Consider the following 22,903-nt stretch of genomic DNA (forward strand, 5'->3'; position numbering starts at 1 on the left):
CTATTTGCAAAATAGCATCTTTAGGAACTAGAACCCCAATTGCTCCTTAAACATTAGTAAAGAATATTTTAAAATTGTGGAAGTTAAGGTTTCATAATATCTCAGATCAGGATTTTATTTATCTATTTACTTGTGGCTATGCCCACAGCATGTGGAAGTTCCTGGGCCAGGGATGGAACCCTAGCCACAGCAATGACAACGCTGGATCCTTAACCAATAGGTCACCAGGGAACTCCTGATCAGGATTTTAGATGAGACTTTTTTTGCCTTTATAAAACTTTATAGTAGTTTATTCTATAATGTTCATGCTAAACCATATAGAACTGTTCTGTGGTACCTTTTTAAAATGAGATTTATATAACACAATAGCTACCTAAATTGTTCAATTATTTTCCAGACCTGTCATTTACTCCAGTGTCCATAGTGATGCTACAGGACAGAGTGGAATGGATAAAAACATTGGCGAGCAACTCAATAAAGCTTATGAAGCCTTTCGGCAGGCATGCATGGATAGAGATTCTGCAGTAAAAGAACTACAGCAAAAGGTATGTGTTTTTGATTTTGAAAAGTTATTTATTCTGGTAAATGCAAAATATTGTTAGAAAGTGCTCTGAAGAACTAAAACACAGGGATATATTAATAGATGAAATTTAAGGATTTTATTTGCTATCTTTTAAAAAAAAACCATTGTGGAGTTCTCTTATGGCATGGTGGGTTAGGGATCCAGAGTTATCACAGCAGTACTGCAGTGGTGTGGGTGGGTTCTATCCTTGCCCTGGGAACTTTTTCATGCCGTGGGTGTGGCCAGTAAATATGGAAGTAACCATTGTGACCAACAGGAAGAATTCTTTTTTTTTTGTCTTTTTAGGGCCACACCTGAAACATATGAAAGTTCCTAGGCTAGGAGTTGAATCAGAGCTGCTGCTGCTGACCTATGCTACAGCCTCAGCAATGTGGGATCCAAGCTGTGTCTGTGACCTATGCTGCAGTTTACAGTAATGCTGGATCCTAAACCCACTGAGTGAGGCCAGTGCATCTTTGTGGATACTTGTCAGGTTCTTAACCTGCTAAGCCTCATGGGAACTCCAAGGAAAAATTCATTTTAAGGTGATTGTATTGAGGAAAGATAAGAATGTTCTCTTCCATAAATAATTTTTAAATAAAATGACAAATGGAAAGTCAGAAGTGTCACTGTCTCAGCTAGTTTTATTTTTACATTTTTATTTGGCTGACAGGAAGCCTGTACAAATCTTAAAATATCCTGAAACTAAGTTTTTATTAATTTATAATAGTCTTCCATTATTTAACTGTAACAGTTAAAAATAAAGTGTTTCAGTGAAATCCTTAATGACTTACCAGAAGTTTAGCTTTTTAAAGTTATTCCTGTACATATAAAATGTCTATTTAGTAATTTCAGTTTCAAAAGAAAGTAAATTGTAGGAAAGCTATACCCAGACAAAAATTATTTGGTCTAGTTCCCGGGCACATGTCTGTTATTTGTCCATGATGAGATTTTTCTCTGCTCTACAGCAAAATGAGAAAAATGAAAATAATGAGGTTTTTTTTTTTTAGTAATGAACTTCTTATAATGCTAAATTTATCCGATTTAAAATTCTGTCCTTGGAGTTACTGGTTACTCAGCAGGTTAAGGATCTGCTGTTGCCACTGCTGTGACACATGTTCCATCCCAGGCCAAGGAACTTTGCATGCCTCAGGTACAACCAAAAAAAATTTTTATTTAAAAATAAAATTCTCTCCCTTGTCCTAATATTATTCCCATGTTTACATACTGTTAGAATAAAGAGCAAAATTTTATTAACATATACAGTCAAATGATAATCTTGGAGTTTTTGTTTGCTTGTTCAATATCATTACTTTGTGTTTTGGAAGTCCTCGATACCACTTACACATTCTATGATTCTCTAGAAGGACTCAACAGGACTTAGTATACTGTCATACTCATAACTAAGATATATTACAGTGACATGGTAAAGATACAGAGCTAGATCATTAATGTAAAAGATGCCAGATGGATCTAAATAGATCCATGTTCAGATTTCCTATACTCTTTCCCTCCTGTGAAGGGTCACACAATGCACCCCTTCTTCAGCTTCACTCAATAGGAGTTCCTGTCATGGCTCAGTGGAAATGAATCTGACTAGCATCCATGAGGATGTGGGTTAGATCCCTGACCTTGAAAAGTGTGTTAAAGATCCGGTGTTGCCATGAGTTTTGGTATAGATCACAGACACGGTTCAGATCTGGTGTTCCTGTGGCTGTGGTGCAGGCCAGTGGCTACAGCTCCAATTTGACCCCATTTCTGGGAACTTCCATATGCCACGGGTGCAGCCCTAAAAAGACAAAAAAAAAAAAATCATTAAAAAAAACTGCACTCAACAAACAAAAAGTGTTTTGGCATGGGGGACCCTATTTGAGACTCAAGAGTTTGGGATTTTTATTAAGGGTTGGTTACATAGGCACCTTCTGTCAACAAAAATTTTAGATTCTCAGAAGGAAAGTAATTATTCACCATAAATCTCACTGTGTAGTCTAAGTAGGCTGGCACAGTACTTAGAAATTACCACTTAGGAAATGTTTTTGAATATTAATTTTCAGCCAGTGGTAAGCAACTAAAAATGTCTGTAATTTAATCTCTTTTTGGCGTGGAAAAAACCTTTACTGACAGCAACAATTATCCTAAAGAAGGGAAAGGGAAGTATTTTTTGTATATCTCAAGAATAGGCGAAGAAAGGAGCTCCCGTTGTATATCCAGGCTTTACCATGAATTTTAGGTGGTGCCAGACTTGCCGATTATTTTTTTCAGCAACTTTCTTTATATAGAAGTGGAAGAAAGCGTTGGCGAAATCCAAGATTAAGAGATTATAGAGTAGTTGAGAGTAGAAGAATTTCTGGTTAGGTAGCCAGAAAGTAATACAAAAGCTATTGAAATTATGTGCTTTGAGATATAAGCTAAAATCAGATAAAAGTAGTGTAGGAGTCTAATAGATTAAGAATAAAAAGAGTATGTATGGCTGAAGTGTTCATGAAGTGAGAGAAGCACATACAGAAAAGCAGAAGAATGTGAGAATTCAAAAGAATGGTTATTGTCAATGAGTAAATATTAATGTTTAGGATCTTCTGTCTTCATAATGAGTCGTGAAAGTGGGTAGCTGGAATGAGATTGAAAAATTCCAGAAACTCTTTTTAACACTAGAGCAGTTCTCCTAGAATGGTGGAAGAGCATTTAGAGAGACTGTTGTGAAAGGAAGAGCAAAATTCTTGAATGTGAGGAAATGACTAGTATCTTGGGAGAAAACTGTTTTGAGGAATGACTGTTATAATTGAATTCCTTGTGGATAGCCTTTTGCTTAAGTTTAAAGGAGTAATGGCCCAGATTGCAATGATGAAACAATATCATACTTATCTTTTTGTTCTACCGCATCTAATTCCATCACCCATTCCTTAGTAGGTTGATAGGACACTAGAGAGCTTCATATGAGGGTATTTCAGAGATATCTGTATCCTCAGAAGACAACATAGTTATTCCCATTTTAATGTGAGATGCCGGGCTTGGTGAAATTCAGACTTACTAGCCGTTATATTACTTATAGTACAATGAAAAAAGAGTTCTAACACCTGATCTTATTCATTATATTTTTTAAAGTCAACTTTTTTCTGAAATATTTTTGTGAGAATAATGCATACTTTTTGACGTTTTTAAAATTTTATGGAACATTATTGTTTTTTAAATTATAGAATTATCAAATGTACTAAGTGTAAATCACTAATTTGTCCTCATCTATCTACTCCCAGAAATGAGGTTGAACTTTGAAAAGTTCAATCAAACTAGGTATTCCTCATTTAGAATCTTTAGTAATAAGATGACATATACAAGTTATCAGACATCTTGTGTGAAGATAAATACAAATACCATTTCTACCACTTCCAAGATTTTCAGCCTGGATGAATGGAAGATTGATGATGCAACCACAGAAATAGAGGATGCTGATTTTGGTAAAGGAAGTTATTATTTGATTTGATTTAGATATTTTGATTTCAAGTATTTAGAAGATCACTGGGGAAGATGTTCAGCAGGCTATTGAATTATGGATCTTTGAAGTAAAGTACTAGTTGGAAATACAAATTTGGGAGTCATCTCTGTAGAGATGATACTTGGAGTGATAGGAAAAGGAGTACCAAGGGAAAAGAAAAAAAAAATAAAGGAAGAGAAGAAGAGAAGGAAGACAACAACCTTGGTTGGAGAAGTTGCCTGGCATTCTGATGGCAGAAAAGGCCCCAGGTAGTATACTGTGAGTGAGCCTAGCTGCCCTTCCTAACAGTATGCTTCAACAATTGGTGTATTGTTGAAAGATGGCCAACTAGGAAGTTTCAGGCCCTTTTTCTTCCACAAAAGCATCAAATAAACAACTACACAAACTGAAATAACTTTTTAGGAGCTCTGGAAATGACTCAGTGATCTGCACCAACCAAGGAAACACTTAGTGAAGAAAAAGCTACATTGTAAATGGTAGGAAATTTCATAGCATTCTCTTCGCATTTGACCCACCTCCTTCCCAGTGTGGCATGGTGCAGTTGGGAGGAAGTAACCCAGTTCCTGGTTCCCTCAGGAAGAAGGAAAGGAAGAAGCAGAGTTTTTGTCTCACTTTAATTGGAGCTCAGAGTTGAGAATGGCAGCATAGTTTGGGTCTCAGGCTAGAAGCTGTGGAAGGCAGTGGTGGGCATCATAGCACATGGAAACTGCAGGGAGGGGACTGCAGTAAACATTTGGTATAAGATTTTTGGGAGAGGGATACAGTGGAACATCTGAGCCCTGAGACGAAACTGGGGTTAAGACTGGGAAATTAGGACAGTTCCAAACAGCTGGGGAAAATCAGGAGAAAAAAAAAAATCATCCACACAGGCCCAAACACAATTCACACCCAGAAAATACCTGAGAAAATGTTAAGCCTTTACTGTGGATTAATCTCAAGGCTAATGGGCCTGCTGATTAGTGAATATCACCCACACCAGGCTGCAAACTGGAAGAGGTGACTCTTTGTTCAGATGCCTAGTTTTCAACAATTACAAGGCATACAAAGAAATGAGAACATGGCACTTTGAAAGGAGCAAAGTAAATTTCCAAAATCAGTACCTGAAGAAACACATGTATCTGACTTACTAGACAAAGACTTGAAAATAACTGTGGTAAATATGCTCAAAGAGCTAAAGGAAAACAGAATCAAAGAACTAAAGAAAATTAGGAAAACAATAATACGAACAAAATGAGAAAATCAAAAACAAGATTAAAAATATTTTTAAAAAGAACCAAATTCTAACCGAATAATACAGTAAATGAATTGAAAATTTCACTAGAGGCATTCAAGATCACAGAAGAAGGAATCAGTAAACATAAAGATAGGTCTGTTGAAAGATTGGAGACTGAGGAACAAAAAGAAGAATGAAGAAGAATTTGCAGAGCCTAAAGGACTTAAAGGACACTTTCAAGTGCAGCAATATATGCACTGTGGGGGGAAGGAGAAAAAAATTCTTTTGAAGAAATAAATTGTTTAAATAAATAATAAAAACTTCTCAAGTTTGAGGAACAGCAAATATACAAATTCGAAAAGCTCAACAAACTTCATGTAGGATAAATCCAAAGAGCCCTACATCAAGACATAATATAATCAAACTGTTGAAAGACAAAGATAGAATCTGGAAAGCATCAAGAGGAAGGTGACTTATCATGTGCAAGGGAGCCCCAGTAAGACCGTCACTAGATTTCACAGCAGAAACTTGAAGGCCAAAAGGCAATTGCATTATATATTTAAAGTACTAAAAAAAAAAAAAAAAAAAAAAAGTCCTTCAAAAATGAAGGAGAAAGTAAAAGTGGAAGGAGTTCAATACCCTGGACCTGACATACAAGAAAAGTTGAGGAGGAGTACCCCTTGTGGCTCAGCAGAAAGAATCTGACTAGTATCCATGAGGATGCAGGTTCAATCCCTGGCCTGGTTCAGTAGGTTAAGGATCTGGCATTGCCATGAGCTGTGATGTAGGTCGCAGTCATGGCTCAGATCCTGTGTTGCCATGGCTGTGGCTTAGGCTGGCAGCAGCAGCTCTGATTTGACCCCTAGCCTTTGAACTTCCATATGCCACAGGTGTGGCCCTAAAAAAAAGGCAAAGAAAAGCTGAGGAATGCCCTTCAACTTGAAATGAAAAGAGAGAGTGTGCTAGAGAGTAACTTGAAGCCAAGTAAAAGTATAAAGTCCTCAGAAAGGTAAATATACATACAAATATAAAAACATATTATTGTAATTTTGGTTTATAATTCTGCCTTTTATTTTCTATAGGATTTATAAGACAAATATATAAAATAATTTTAAGTCTCTACTAATGGGTATGCAGTCTATGTAATTTGTGACATCAATAATGAAGTGGGAGAACAGAGCTATAAAGACAGAGTTTTCGTATACATTTGTAGTTATGTTGGTATCGATTTAAGATATATTGTCATAACTTTAGGATATTATTTGTAATCTCAGTGGTAACCACAAAGAAAATATAGAATATGCACAAAAGGAAAGTAGAATCAAAACATGTCACTACAAAAAATTAACTAGGTACAGAGGACAGTAGTAGAAGAAATGAGGAACAAAAACTATTTGACATACACAGAACAAGATGAAGAAAGTAGTTACCTATCAGTAGTTACTTTAAATGTAATTCAGTAATTACTTTAATTGAAAGACATAGATTAGCAGAATAGATTTTTTAAAAAAGGATCCACTATATGCTGTCTATAAGACTCATTTGAGATTAAGAACATGCTTAGGTTGAAAATGAAAGGATAGGAAAAAATTCAATACAAACAGTAACCAAAAAGAGCATGTGTAGCTATACTAATATGGGACAAAACAGATTTATGTCAAAAATTGTTACAAAAATAAGGAGAGACGTTACATAGCAAAAAAAGATCAAGTCATCAAGAAGATACAACAGTTATAATCATATATGCACCAAACATTAAGACTTCAGAATATATGAAGCAAACACTTATAGTATTAAAGAAAGAAATAGCTAGCTCTACAGTAACAGTAGGAGACTTCAACATCTCACTTTCAACACTTCTAATAATAGATAGAACCAGACAGAATACCAGTAAGGAAATAGAAGACTTGAACATCATAGACTGGTTGTAAATAGCAGATATATAGAGAGTATTCCACCCAACAATAGCTGAATTCACATGTTTCTCAAGTTAACATGAAGCATTCTCTAAGATCAACAGTACTTTAGGCCATTAAAAATGACTCCATAAATTTAAAAAGATTTAAACTATACAAAGTGTCTTTTCTAGTCACAGTTAAATGAAACTAGAAATCAGTAGCAGAAGGAAAACTGGGAAATTCATACATATGCAGAAATTAAATATCACACTATTTATTTATTTATTTTGCTTTTTAGGGCTGCACTAACAGCATATGGAAGTTCCCAGGCTAGGGTTCCAATCAGAGCTGTAGCTGCCAACCTATGTCATAGCCACAGCAATGTGGAATCTGAGCTGCAGCTGCAACCTACACCACAGTTCATGGCAACACCTGATCCTTAACCCACTGAGTAGGGCTGGGGATTGAACCTGCATCCTCATGGATACTAGTCAGGTTCATTGCCACTGAGCCACAAAAGGAACTCCCAACACACTCTTAATTAACCAATAGATCAAAGAAAAATCACAAGGGAAATTAGAAAATATCTTAGAGACAAATGAAAATGAAAGCACAATACACCAAAACTTACGGGATACAGTAAAAGCACTACTGAAAGGGAGAAGATCTCAAATCAATAACCTAACTTTACACTTTAAGAAACTTAAAAAGAGCAGTTATTTCTTTTTTAGGAACCCACAGCTATCAGGAAGAAGGAAATAGTAAAGATGAGAACACTGATAAGTAAAATAGAGACTAGAAAACTAATAAAGCCATTGAAACCAAATTGGCTCTTCTAAGAGATCAACAAAACTGACAAATCTTTAGCTAAATTTCATAAAGAAGAAGACTCAGACAACTAAAATCAGAAATGAAAGAGAGGACAATACTACCAATTTTACAGAAATAAAAAGAATTATAGAAGTACTATATATAGGATTTCTTGCTGTGATGCAGGGGTTAAGAATCTGACTGCAGCAGCTCAGGTTGCTGGTGAGGTATGGGTTCAATCCCTAGCCCAGTGCAGTACAGTGGGTTAAAAAGGTCCAGGGTTCTCGCAGCTGCAGCTCAGGTCCCAGCTATGGCTGGGGATTCATACCTGGCCTAGGAACTTTTGTATATCTCGGGTGCAGCCATTAAAAAAAAACAAAACAAAAACCAAAAAAATAACCTGTAAACAATTGTATACAATCCACTTGGATAAACAACATAAAATTGACAAATTCCTAGAAACACACACCTAACCAAGATTAAAACATAGAGAAATAGAATATCTGAAAAGATTTGTACCTAACAAGGAGATTGAAACAGTGACCAAAAGTTGACAGCAAAGAAAAAGGCGAGAACCTAATGGCTTCACTAGCGATTTCTAGCCAACATTGAGAGAAGAATTAGCACCAGTCTTTCTAACATTCTTCCAAAAAATTGATCAGGATGGAATACTTTTAATTCATTCTATGAGGCCAGCACTACCCTAATTCCAAAGCCAGACAAAGACACTATAGGAGAACTACAAACTGATATCCCTTTTGAATATTGATGCAAAAATCCTCAACAAAATATTAGCAAACCAAATTCAGTAGTGTGTTAGGAGGATTGTATACCTTGACCAAGTGGGATTTATTCCTGCAATCCAAAGATGGACAAATCTGTCAGTATAATACACAAGTTTAACAGAACGAAGGGTGGTGGTATTCAAAACCACATGATCATCTTAGTTGATTCAAGAGAATCGATAAAATCCAACACCTTTTTTGATAGAAATGCTTAACAGACTAGGAGTAGAAGGAAACTATTTCAGCATAATAAAGGCCATATATGGAAAACCCACAGCTAATGTAATACTTGGTAATGAAAGACTGAAAGCTTTTTCTCTGAGATCAGAAAAAAAAACAAGGATGTTCACTTTGACTACTTCTGTTCAACATAACATTGTAAGTCCTACCCAAAGCAATTAGTCAAGAAAAACAATATCTGAATTGAAAAGGGAGAAGAAAAATTGTTTGTTTGCAGATTACTTAAAATTTATGTGTAGAAAATTCTGAAGATTCCATCAAATAAACTGTTAGAACTAGTAAACTCAGCAAAGTTTGAGATACAAAACAAACAAAAGTAAGTTGCATTTCTATTCATTAACATTAAACAAACTGAAGAGGAAATTAGGAAAATTCAATTTATAATAGTATCAAATGAATAATAATGTACTTGGAATAAACTTTACCAAGTAGGCAACAGACTTACATCCTGGAAAACTATGAAATGTTGCTGAAAGAAATTAAAAGAAGAAACCAACACACAGGAAAAATCTGTGTTCATGGTTTGGACCCTTACTTTTCACTGTATAAAAATTAAACCAGATCGAAGACCTAGATGCAAGAGCTAATACTATAAAAAAAAAAACTCATATAAGGAATCATAGGAGAAAAGCTTCATAACATTGGATTTGGCAGTGACTGCTTTGGTATGACACCAAAACCATGACAACAAAAGAAAGGTAAGTTGGACTTCATCCAAACTTTTGTGCATCAAAGGACACTATCAGCAGAGTGAAAAGGCAACCCAAAGAATGGGAGAAGATAATTGCAAATCATATAGCTGATAAAGGATTAATATCTAGAATATATAGAGAACTCCTACACTCAACAACAACAATTAAAACAACCTGATTAAAAAATAGGCAAAAGGGCATTCTATAGTGACCTAGTGGTTAAGGACTCTATGTTGTCATTGCTCTGGTGAAGATTGGATCCTGGCCTAGGAACTTCCACATGCCACAGGCACGGCCAAAATAATGTTTAATTTAATAAAAAAAAAAAAAAAACGGAAAAAGTATTGGTGAGGATGTGGGGAAATTAGACTCTTGTACATTGCTGATGGAATGTAAAGTGGTGTATCCACTGTGGAAAATAAATAGTGTTTCTTCAAAACAAAACATAGAATTACCATATAATCAAGCAATTCTGCTTGTAGGTATATACCCAAATTAACTGAAAGCAGGGATTCAAAGAGTTATTTGTACATCCATATTTGTAGTAGCCTTATTTACAATGAACAAAAGGTAGAACAACCCAAGTGCCCATCAATGGATCAGTGGATAAACAAAACACAATAAATGTGTATAATAGAATAGTTGGATTCATAGAGACAGAATAAAAGGGTGGCTCCTAGAAGCTGGGGTAGGGGTAAGGTAGTGGGGCCTAGTGATTAAAAGGTACACAGTTTCAATTAGGGAAAATGAAAAACTTCTGGAGATGGATGGTGGTGATGGCTGCAAACAGTATGAATGTACTTAATGCCACAGAACTGTACACTTACATATGGTTAACATGGCAAAATTTGTTACATATATTTACTACAACTTTAAAAATATCTATTACCAAAACCCAAAATTAGTATAGCCTAGAATTTTTCCTACTAGTGATGTTTATTGCTCTTCACTGGCATTCTTCAATTTGTACAAACTCATCTGCCTTTTACCATTTAATTGTCCATAATCTAGCCAGTTCTTCTCACAGTGTTTCTTCTAGTTTATTGCAGTTTAAGACTCAGAAGCTCCTCTTTGAGAAGTCAGTGTGCTATTCATTTAAGAACATTGTGTCAAGAAAAAGGTACCCAAGTATCCCAAATCAATAAAGGAGGCAGAGACAAATAAGGCAGGTAAGTGATGTTTTAAAATATTGGCGAAAATTACAAAAGCAGCACATGCTTATTGAAAAAAATGCAAATAATCTTAAGATATACAGAGTATCTTGGGGTCCTCTCCCTCACTCCCCAGAGGTAACTATTGTTAGTAATTTAATATATGTATATCCTTCTAGAATATGTGAATCATATTTTTCAGAAATGGAGTTATGCTTCCATAAATGAATCATATTTTTTCAGAAATGTAGTTATGCTTTTATGAATGTTTTAGGATTATGAAAATATATAATGGAAACCTGATTTAAAGTGGAGCTGGGGGAGTTCCCATTGTGGCTCAGCGGAAACGAATTCAACTAGTATCCATGAGGACATGGGTTCGATCCCAGGTCTCGCTCAGTGAGTTAAGGATCTGGTGTTGCTATGAGCTGTGGTGTATGTCACAGACGTGCTTCAGATCTGGCATGGCTGTGGCTATGGCGTAGGCCAGCAACCACAGTTTTGTTCGACCCCTAGCCTGGGAACTTCCATGTGCCTCAGGTGAGACCCTAAAAAGACAAAAAAAATTTTTAAAAGTTAAAAAATAAAATGGAGCTGGGAAGCCATGTAGGGAGAGTTTCCCCATAGCTACCCGTGGTCTCAATTTATATAGCCAGCAGGAAAAAGATTTCCTCAGTCCTCAGAGCAAAATATCCATCCCTTGCAACCAACGTTGCAACCCTGAAATGGCTACAACCCTGAATTCTCCTCCTCTAAACAAAACAACTTCCTCCGAGAGCCTAAAAAAAGGAGTTTTCCCTTTGGAAAAAAAGAAAAAGAAAGGAAGGAAGAAATGGAGTTGTGCTCATTTGAAAAAAGCTTTTTTTTTTTTTTTTTTTTTAATTTTACGACCTCACCCACAGCATATGGAAGTTCCTGGGCTAGAGATTGAATCCAAGCCGCGGCTGAGACCTACGCTGCAGCTGCGGTAATTCTGGATCCTTTTAACTGATTGCACTGGGGTTAAACTCACAGCTTTGCAGTGACCCAAGCTGCTGCATTTGGATTTTTAACCCACTATGCCAAGACTGAAACTCCAGGTTTTTGTTTGTTTTTGCTTTTAGGGCCACACCCGCGGCTTGTGGAGGTCCCCAGGTTAGGGGTCTAATCTAAGCTACAGCTGCCGGCCTATGCCATAGCCACAGCCATGCCAGATCCAAGCCGTGTCTGTAACCTACACCACAGCTCATGGCAGCACTGGATCATTAACCCACTGAGCGATGCCAGGGATCCAGCCCCCATGCTCATGGTTCCTAGTCAAATTCCTTTCCGCTGCGCCATGACAAGAACTCCTAAATTTTTTTTAATGTCTTTGTCTTCACCATCATCATCGTCACTAAGATTTATTGAGGCTTATGTTTGCAGAAGTGCTTTACAGTCATCTGATTTAATAATTGTATAGATCTTATGAAGAAGATGAGGAACTTTCCAGATGAGGAAACTGAAGTGCAGAGAGGTGAAGTGACTTGCCCACAACCACACCACTAATAAGTTGTAGAACTATGATTTGAAAAAAATTGCTTGACCATGGATTTCGTATCCTTAAATATGAAATCACAGTGGCTGCTCTGTTTGTTATCATTTCCCTGCCAGTAAGAAGAGAGAGAGAAGTGGGGAAGAGCAGACAGTTTCCTTTTAATGATGTAGTCCAGAATTTCTAAAGGTCAATTATTTTTTCGCTTTTTTTTTTAGGGCCGCACCCACAGCACATGGAGGTTCCCAGGCTAGGGGTCAAATCAGAGCTGCAGCTGCCAGCCTACCCCACAGCTACAGCAATGCAGGATCTGAGCCACATCTGTGACCTCCACCACAGCTCACGCAGCGATGGATCCTTAACCTACTGAGCAAGGCCAGGGATTGAACCCGCAACCTCATGGTTACTAGTCAGATTCATTTCCGCTGTGCCACAATGGGAACTGCGAGAGTATTTAAGATTAAAATTTGACATGATGATTGATTGGCAATAGAACTAGTAGATATTAAGGGTGGTTATAGCTTTCTAGATACATAGTGGTGCCATATACTCAGAAAAGGCATTCAAGAAAAGGATCTGATTTGTAAAGGTAGCAGGGGCTGAGGGCAGGATGTTAGTTGAGGGGCGATCATGAGTTCTGAGAAAGTAAAACTTGAAATGTTTTTCGATAGCACTTGGCCACATAGAAATAGAGTTCAAGAAGAGTTCTGCTAGGAGGAGAATTTAAGAGACTGGCAAATAACCAACCACTGGCGGTGAGATTGCCTAAGGGAAGAGTGTATAGCAAAAAGAGAAGCTTGGTAGAGCTAGATAGACTCACATGATGACTGGTGGTTATTTAGGGGCTTGAGCGTTGTGGTCAGGCAAACTCGGATTCAAATCCCAGCTCTACTACCTACTGAGAAATCTTGAGCAGGTTATTTCATAACTCTTTGTGCCTCACTTTTCTTATCTATCAAATGTGAAGAATAACCTCAGAAGTATTAAGTTAGATAGTGAAAATAAAGCCTTTGAGTCTGGTGTGTAGTTAAGTAGTCAAGTGAAATGATCATATGATGATAATGTGTTGAAAAATTTGGTTGCAGAACAGTTCACAGTTTTAAAGATACATATTCATGTACACAAAATTTGAAAGGGCAAATACCAAAGTGTCAGTAGTAACCTCTAAGGAGGAATGGAGTACAGAACAAAGCAAAAGACTGTCGCTCTTTACTTTGTACATGTCTTGGTTTTGTTATGGTGGTGATGGTGGATATTTTGTTGGTTTTTGCACTATTTCAGTAAACGTGCTACTTTTATAATTTTAACAACCATTTTGTTTCTTAATCATTTTTTCTCTTCGTAAACTTTGAACAACTAGATTTTTTTGTTGTTTTTTTTTGCTTGACAGAATGTTTTTGATTCAATGAAGGTACCACACTGATTTCTCAAAAAGAAACTTCTGAGTCCTCAATTATAATGAACTAGAAGAAGGACTGGTTTAGAGCATGAGGCGAATGTGTGGTAAGTCTGGTGACAAACTGCCTCTGTGCAGTGGTAATCAGAGCTTTAGGTAATGAATGTATGCACTATATGCTGTGGTAATAGATATGATGTAGAAACCTTGTTCATTATCAAAGGAAAGGAACTAACATTTGCAAAGAGCTTACTATGTGCCATATATTTATACATGCCATCTCCTTTAATCCTTCAAGTAAATACTATTTCATTTCAAAGAGAAAGAAACTAAGGCTCAAGAAGCTGAGTAAATTAATCAGGTCTGAAACACAAGCTTGTAAATAAAATTAATTTGTCGTAGATTACAATTTGGCATGCAGAGAAATTGGTGAGAGCACTGTTACCTAATAGTAGATAATCAGATTGATAATCTGTCAAATTTCAGATCTCTTAGATAAGTCTTGGTATCAAGAGGGTGAGAGAGGACAGGGTTTATAACTCAGTAGTTATTGGAGAATATAGCAGAGAGTGGATAGGAATGAGCTGTGTAAACCAGCTATTGCTATCCTATACAGTCTCATTTTTAACCTAAAATGAAGTTGATACTTTTAGTTTACCAAAGTTTCAACATAAGACAGTTTGTTTCTAAAATGTTGTGTATTGGGATAATTATTATTTAATTATCTTCCTTCATGAACTGTGGATCTTCTATTGAGAGCTTTCATGGTAGATAAGCAGATCCTTGAATAAAGCTTTGTACTCTTTGGTGATCTCGGAACAGTTTGAAAGGTTTTTAAACCAAGGCTGTTTCTTTTAATCCATTCAACATTTACTAAATTTCTGTTCTTTTTATATCTGGAGGAAAAGAATGGTAATTTTCAGAATATTGGAATTAGTTCTTGAGGAAGAGAAGAGATAGTGTTCGACCTATTTAAAGTATTATGGATGGCTTAAGGACACTTGAACCTTTTTTTTCCCCATCTAGGAAATAAGTGGTTGGAAAATATGAAAAATGAGAATTTTCAGTGTCATCAATAGGAAAAAAATCAATTTATAGAACTCCATTTTAATATTTATGAACCCGTGAAAACTTGTACAGCTGTATGTCCAAAATTATAGAGAATATGCTGCCTTAGATCTGAAGATGGATTGAAATTTTGCCTGGATAAAAGGACATTTCTTAAGATAAGCTTTTTGCTTTATTTATGATAGTCAAGAGTGTATATGAATAACCATTTTAGTAAATTAAAAATGTGTACTATATTGATCACTATTGTTGTAACTTTTGTTTCTGAACACTGAAAAGAATAGAGAGTACATTATGGCACAAGTACCTAAGTACCTGTTTACCTCTTTAGATGCTGGTAGACCACTTGTTTTGCTAGTCTTTGGAATTGGAAGGAGTGTCAATACACAGAAGCCAGAGTCATCTTGGCCAGATGGTGTTTGATACAGATGGATGGTTAGTTGTCATGCAGATCTCCTAGTTGGTAACTTGTTGCTGCCATCTGACTCAAAGAATCATTCACACACACTGGCTGTCAAAAGCATCTTCTCTTCTGTCTGTTTTAGCTGTCATGTCTGTGCTCTGTACAGAAGTGTTGACAAGACATTGCTGTTGTACATTTTCAATGTGGTTGTTAGTGATTTTTCTGTTTTGTAGGGTCTTTGGTAGTGCTGGAATGTACTTGCTTTGTAACTATATTGTTTTGTTTTGTTTTTTTTCAAAAATACTATGACAGTGCAACAATTATCTGATCTTTTAAGAAGATTTTTTTAGATAAGTTTATTAACATCTGTTCAATGAACAAAATCATTTAATAAAAAGAAAAAAAAAAAAACTTCTTGTTTCTGCTGGTTTCCAAACACTGAATTCTGCTGGTTATTTCCCAGCATGATGTGATATCCTCTTCTGGACTTTCCTCTCATAGCCTGTGGTCAAAACCTTTATACTATTTTCTGAGTATGTATTTTCTCTTCTCAAATTACTACCTTTTTTCTGATGGTGTAAGCTTCCACTTTTTCCCCAAAAAGAAGAAACATCTTCAGACATTGCCTTTTTTTTTTTATCCCTTTTCTGAAACTTTTCCTTTGTCTTTTTCATTTACTGACCAACTTCTCTTTTTTATTTCCTTTACAGAAATATAAGCAAAGCCTTTTCTCCATTCCTTCAGGTCATTTCTGAAGACATACCTATTTCTCTTATATTTCCTTAACAACTTAGTTTTATTTAGTCAACTGATATTTATTGAGTATCTCAGTATGTGCCAGGTGCTCTGCTATATACTTCAGAGAGACCAGGAGAAAATAGTCTTTGCCCTTGAAGAGGTCATAGTCTAAAGGGAAATCATACATATAAATAATTGGGCCAGAATGCTATAATGATATAATGTAAGTATGTGGAAAGAGTGGTAAAAGAACATGGATCATTGCTATTCTATTCCCTGCTATACTTCTAAGAGTATTTGTTTTTAAAGTATTACAGAATTTGCTTAAGTTTGTAAACCACTTTATTAAGTGGCTTGAGAAATAGCTCAAAACTTCAACTTGAAATTGTTGTTGATCTGTTGATTTTTTTTCCAATAATGAATACTTTTCAGCATTATTCATTTATTATGATACATTATATGCAGATGTGCTCAAGTATGTTTTTAAGCCTGAACTAGAAGATGAAAATTAACTGGCAGAGGCTTTCTGAGTAGGTTCCAAAAGGAAATATAGGCCATTTGGTTTTTCATTAAGGTGAGGAAATGTGTGTGTGTGTGTGTGTGTGTGTGTGTGTGTGTGTGTGTGTGTGTGTGTGTGTGTGTGTGTGTAGTAGTAGTAGTAGTAGATGGAGAATGGGCTGAGGCTTAAACAACAAACATTTACTCTGGGCCTGTCTCTAACTTATCAAATTTTTTTGTACTGGTTACTTAATGCTGGATAGAGATACCTATCAAAAAATAGTGAAAGAATGGGTAATTATTGGTTGATGTTTATGAAAAACTTTGAATTCTTTAGAAAAAGTTCTAAATACACAGAAGTAGAACAGACTGTAACATCAATGTATGTGCTGATCCCTGAGCCCTGATGGCTCTATATGGCCAAGTAAATTTAAAGTATTACAGAATTTGCATTAGAGGCTTAAATCTTTCTAACAGTCAGTGTACCCAGTCCTTTCTAGGGCTTGGATATAAATTTATGTAGGAATAAGAAATCTTATTCTGGGAAACCTGGCCTTAGCCTGGAATTTGGTATCTACGTTTCTGTTCTGAGACTCTTAGTCATAGGACATAGATACAGAGGGATTCACAAGATTCATTATTCTATTCATAACAATAAAATTTACTTGGATTTTCTCTTAATTGGATTCTTTATTTGTCTTTTTTTTTCAATAAGCACATACTGAATACCTCCAATGTATAAGTTACTTTGCAGAATTCTGTGGGATATCTGTATAAGACTTCCCTCAGGCAAGATGCAAAGACAACATACCACTTGGGTTACTGAACAGCTTTGTCAGTTACTCATGTTTTAAGTATAATACTTAGATTCTACCTTTTACTTGGGAAAGTGTATTTTGCTTCCATTTCTTAAGCTAATTTATTTTGGAAACTAGGAATAACTATGTAATTTTAAAGAACTTTAGGCTTATTGGTCTCTGAAAATAATAGAGTTTACTAATTTTGAACCTCATTAAGAATCAATTCAAAATCAAATATTTAGTATCTACTGAAGCACATTTCAAAATATTGACACTATTTCATATTTCAAGGAATTTACAACTTAGTTATTATTAACTTGTTATTCTAGTGATAGAAGTCAGTAAAGAATTCTCTATTATTTTTGGTAATATATTTTTAAGACTTGTACTAATTGATAATCATAATGGAACATTTCAGATTGCAGGTTTGCAACATTTGTATTCCCTGATAAAAGCTTGTGCCTTCTATCATTGCTTAATTCTTACAGCCATTGAAATAAAATAGCAAGATGAATGGATTAGAAATATAAGGGAAATCGTGGTATTTAAGATATCCACTAGAAATTAAATGTGTGTTCTCTTGACTTCTTAAAACTCAATCTTAGAAATTTCTGATCAGTATAATTTTGTAATTTGTACTTGTCCTTTGATTTTCATAGTGTTTTAGTTATAGCTACTTACTTCACTTTTTTGTACTCTAAATTCAAGGTATGTTATTTAGGGAGTTCTCTTGTGGCACAGTGGATTAAGGATCTAGCATTGTCACTACAGCGGCTTGGGTCGCTTCAGTGGCATGGGTTTTATCCCTGGCCCAGGAACTTCCACATGCTACAGGTACAACCAAAAAAATAAAATACCATGTTTTTGTAAAAATGTTTATTTAAAAGACATGAAATCTTAACTTTAAGTTAGTGGGTATCTTTATAAAATAATATAGCATCCATTTTATCATTCATGGTTTTTTTGGTCATCATTAAGGATTAAATTCTAAATTACAATTTTTATCCAAGAAATCATACATTGAACTCTAGTGACTAAAACGTCTTGAGATGATTTTAAAAATTTATGGTGTTTTAGGTGTTGAATTCCCTCATAGCTCAGTGGGTTAAGGATCCAGAGTATCACTGCTGCGGCTCTGCTTACGGCTTTGGCACAGGTTCAGTCCCTGGCCTGGGAACTTCTGCATGCCATAGCACGGCCAAAAAAAAACACTTACAGTGTTTTAAGTGTTTTAAAATTACTTAATGTTTGTAATGATTATAAATACATTTCTGGATCATAATTTTCAGTTCATAAATAAATGCTCCAGTACCTGGAAAATGGTAATAGGGGTAACTCATATCTATATGTAATTATTAATGGACAGTAAATACATTTACGTGTCTGTCAGTAAATATCAGGCTAACTGGTTTTTATGTCAGCAGACTGAGAACTATGAGCAGAGAATACGTGAGCAACAAGAACAGCTGTCACTTCAACAAACTATTATTGACAAGCTAAAATCACAGTTACTTCTTGTGAATTCTAGTCGAGGTATGTTCATGTTAAATTTTTATGTATTTCTTAAACCTCTTGGAGAAGAAAAATATGGAAGTCAAGTTTTTCTGTTTTATTTCTCTATTATTTCTCACTAGTACTGATATTTTAATAACTGTAGTACAGTTACATAGTATGTTTATTTAAGAAATGAACACTTGAAGGAAATGGCAAAATGGACAATCACATATACTATATGGTGGAACTCGAAGTTGATAAAACTTCTTAGTCAACACTTTGCTAATAAATAGAAAAGGCTTTTAAAATTCCTATTACCTTTTAAACCAAAAATTCAAATTCTAAGAATGCATCGTAAAATATTTCTTTAAGTACTCAAAGACATGTATGTAAGGATGCTCATCACAGTATAATTTCTAATAATGGAAAACTAGAAATAAATGTTCAGTTATAGTCATTCATATAGTGAACAACAGGTAAGTATCCAAAAAAAGTGATGATAATAGGTGTTCACTTCCTAACAAAAGATGATTCTTATGTGAATTTGTATACATTGGAAAAGAAAGTTTCTGATAAAATATAAACCAAAGTGTCAACAAGAATAATTCATAGATGATAAAAATTGTGAGTAGCTTTTAATTTTCGTTTTTCTTGACATGACTGTATTTTCTAAGTTTTCTATAATCAGGGAGTACTTATGCAAATAATTTTCTTAAACAAGAAATGCTTACCTGGAAATATGACTTAAATAAAAGTCTAATTGCTGTTGCTGGTGATAAGCTACAAAGAGCATACTTCCAGTGTTCTAAATTTTACGTATTTTATATACTACTGATATTGGAAGAGTAGGGGTTTTGTATGTTTAGTGGGAATGAAAGTAGAAAAATATGAAGCAAATATGCCGTAATCTAAATGAGCAAATCTAAATTGTCAAAGAAACTATTATCTAAAGAATTTTTAAAACTTAGCAGTTTAAAAATCACTGCTCTTTAAAACTAGGTGTTTGGATTTGTGTTCTCTTTACTTTTCCAGGTGGTACCAAAAACAAGAATTTTCCACTTATGTCCATGAGGTTTTTGTCTTTCAGATAACAGTTATGGTTGTGTTCCCCTGTTTGAAGACAGTGAAGCAAGGAAGAATAATTTGACTCTTGATCAGCCACATGATAAAGTAAAATCAGGAATACCAAGAGAAAAGAATCAAAGGTAGACTGCGCTGCCGTTTATTCTCTAATGGAGATAAATGAGAATTAGGTTCCACAGACTTATTGAATTATTTAGTCAGTATTCTATCACAGTTGGGATGGGCAGGAACAAGGGGAAAAGTGGATAAGATTCTTTTCAGTCCTAACACTGCTTTTGCAAAAAAGCAAAATTTGAGTGCCCATACGTAGCACATCTTGCTCATTTTATTTTCTTAAAGTACACACCCCACTAGAATTCTAAACAGAAATCCTATATATATAAAGTGACTTGCGTGTTCCTAAATATCTTTGAAGCATTATTTCCAAGTAAAATAAAGGCTTAAATAAGTTAAATAGTAAGACACAGATGATACTGAGCTAGAAAGTAATATTCTAGTTTTTTTATTTGCCTATGCTGAATTAAAAAACAAAATCTATTTAACTAGTTCAAGCAGAAGTCTTCATTGAAGCAATATGGAAAGGAATATTTTATATCTGTAGAGAGACATGTTCAAGGATGTTCATGCTACGTTGGTCAGAAACAACCTAAACATCAGTAGCAGAGTGGTACATTTTTACAGTTAAATATTTTAGGAATATTAATATACCTAAATTTCAAAAAGTGTTGAATAAAAAAATAGAAATTACAAAATGATAAAATGGGGAAATGTATGCAGATTTTTAAACATATAAAACATTATGACATCATTTATAAAAACATAAATATGGAGTTAAAAGTATAGAAACATGCAGGGATGTTCATTAGAAAAATTAAGTTGAGGGGAAGAGACTGTGATTCTGGGAAAAGAATAAGAGTTTCAGTTGTATCTGTAACTTTCCGGTTTTGAAAGAAAAGTTCTGAACCAAATACGGCAAAATTGTAATGCTTGTTAAATCAGAGTGGTGGATATATAGACACATTATTCTCCATGTTTTTCTGAATCATTGAAATTTTATATGTAAAAATGAATTTTTTAATGAGACGAGTTGGGTTTTTGTGGGATGAAACGGCTTTTGCATAAAATAAGGTCTTCTAGCAAATGAGGACTCAACATACACAAGACAATTATGTGAAGCATGTAATATTTCATTTCCCTCTAAATAAGGTAGGAGATTTTAACTTTGTGTGTCAAGGTTATTCAGTTACCAGTCCCATAACTAATACTATCTTAACTTGTTTTTATTTAATATCAAATCTGAGAAATTCAGAGAAGAAGTTCTCTTTTTCTTTTTTTTTCTCTTTGTCCACACCACAGCATGTGGAAGTTTCTGGGCCAGGGATCAGAACCTGAGCCATAGCAGCAACCCAAGCTGCAACAGTGACAACACTGGATCCTTGACCCTCTGAGCCACAAGGGAAATCCTGAGAAATTCAGTTTGACACTTTCCCCATAAATAAAAATTTAAGAAATGGAAAATTCCCTACAGTATCTCCCAGTTCCTATTCTTTATTCAGAATTAAATTGGTTTTTTATTTGACTATTCAGCTCTCTTCACCCTTACTCCAATTTCCATTTATCCAAAAATGTTAATAAACACAAGAAACCACACCACTGGAACATGTTTAGGTTTATTTGCAAAAGACAAGATTCAGAAACAGTGATTCCGACTTAGAATTTCATATTTGAGCCTATTATAGTAAATTTAAAAATGATTGAACTATAAAATGCTGACATAAATTTAGTGCTTATGCAAATATTTGCAGCCCATTTTCCTGTTTCAGTGACTTCTTGTTTTTTTTTCAGTGACTTCTAAATTTCATTATTTACCATTAATTTTTAGTCAAAATTATTTATTCCAATTATAACATCTATTTGAAGATAATAAAATATCTCCATCTCAGAATCATAGGTATTTTTGAAAATAGCAACCTTGATTAGAACAAAAGGGATGACGTGAAAGGCTTTAGGTATGTTAATAATTTAGATTATTCTAAACTTTGATAATTTGTTATTTTTGAAAAGTTTAGAGTTTGTCAATTAGTGTTCAAAGGGAACCTTCAACAGAATTCTTTTTTAAATTACATTTGCTTTAATTTTATAAGATGTCTATATCTCTAAAATATATATTTGAGTACCTGGGCTGAAATTTAGTGTAAATAACAGAAATCATGTCAAAGATGGCTTATTTCCAAAAAATTAATAATGTTGCATCAATTATTATTTCATGGAAGGCTAAGAAAAAATATATAAAGCTCCAAGTAAAAAATAAATCTAAACTCAGCGAGAAGTTCCCGTGTAGCACAGAGGAATCTAATCCGACTAGTATCCATGAAGATGCAGGTTCAATCCCTGGCCTTGCTCAGTGGGTCAGGGATCCTGTGTTGCCATGAGCTGTGGTATAGGTCACAGAGGCAGCTCGAATCCTGCATTACTGTGGCTGTGGGGTAAGCCGGCAGCTGTAGCTCTGATTCACCCCCTAGCCTGAGGACTTCCATATGCCATGGGCGCAGCCCTCAAAAGCAAAAAAATAAATACATAAAATAAACTCAACGAGTTCTCTATCTTTACTAATGGGGAAAGACTTATTTAACAGGTACATATTTAATACTTTGAATAGCTCATCAACTCAGTCTTCTTGTACTATAATAAAAATTAAGGAGTTCCCGTCATGGCTCAGTGGTTAACGAATCTGGGTAGGAACCATGAGGTTGCAGGTTCGATCCCTGGCCTTACCCAGTGGGTTGGGGATCCGGCGTTGCCGTGAGCTGTGTGGATGCGGCTCGGATCTGGCATTGCTGTGGCCTTGGCGTAGGCCAGCAGCTACAGCTCCAGTTGGACCCCTAGCCTGGGAACCTCCATATACCACAGGTGTGGCCCTAAAAGAACTAAAGACAACAACAAATTAATTAACAGTCTTATATTTCAGCTTTTTTGTCTTACCATATATATCTAAAGCCAAAATGCTAATGAGCACTAGACATAAAAAAATTAAAGAGAAGAAGAAATATCTTCTAAAAGAATGGATAA

General features: G+C 35.1%; 1 protein-coding gene across 1 annotated transcript in view; it reads left to right on the forward strand.

Annotated features, from left to right (window-relative positions):
* Positions 1 to 22,903, forward strand: part of TANK (TRAF family member associated NFKB activator) — a 77,710-nt gene that overhangs the window by 23,274 nt on the left and 31,533 nt on the right. The window contains 4 exon segments of the mRNA XM_021075290.1: positions 398 to 545; positions 18,682 to 18,790; positions 19,839 to 19,971; positions 20,786 to 20,789. Coding sequence (XP_020930949.1) covers positions 447 to 545; positions 18,682 to 18,790; positions 19,839 to 19,971; positions 20,786 to 20,789 — 345 coding nt within the window. The 5' untranslated portion in view covers positions 398 to 446.

The sequence above is a fragment of the Sus scrofa genome, chromosome 15 (assembly GCF_000003025.6).
Source record: "Sus scrofa isolate TJ Tabasco breed Duroc chromosome 15, Sscrofa11.1, whole genome shotgun sequence".
Taxonomy (NCBI): Eukaryota; Metazoa; Chordata; class Mammalia; order Artiodactyla; family Suidae; genus Sus; species Sus scrofa.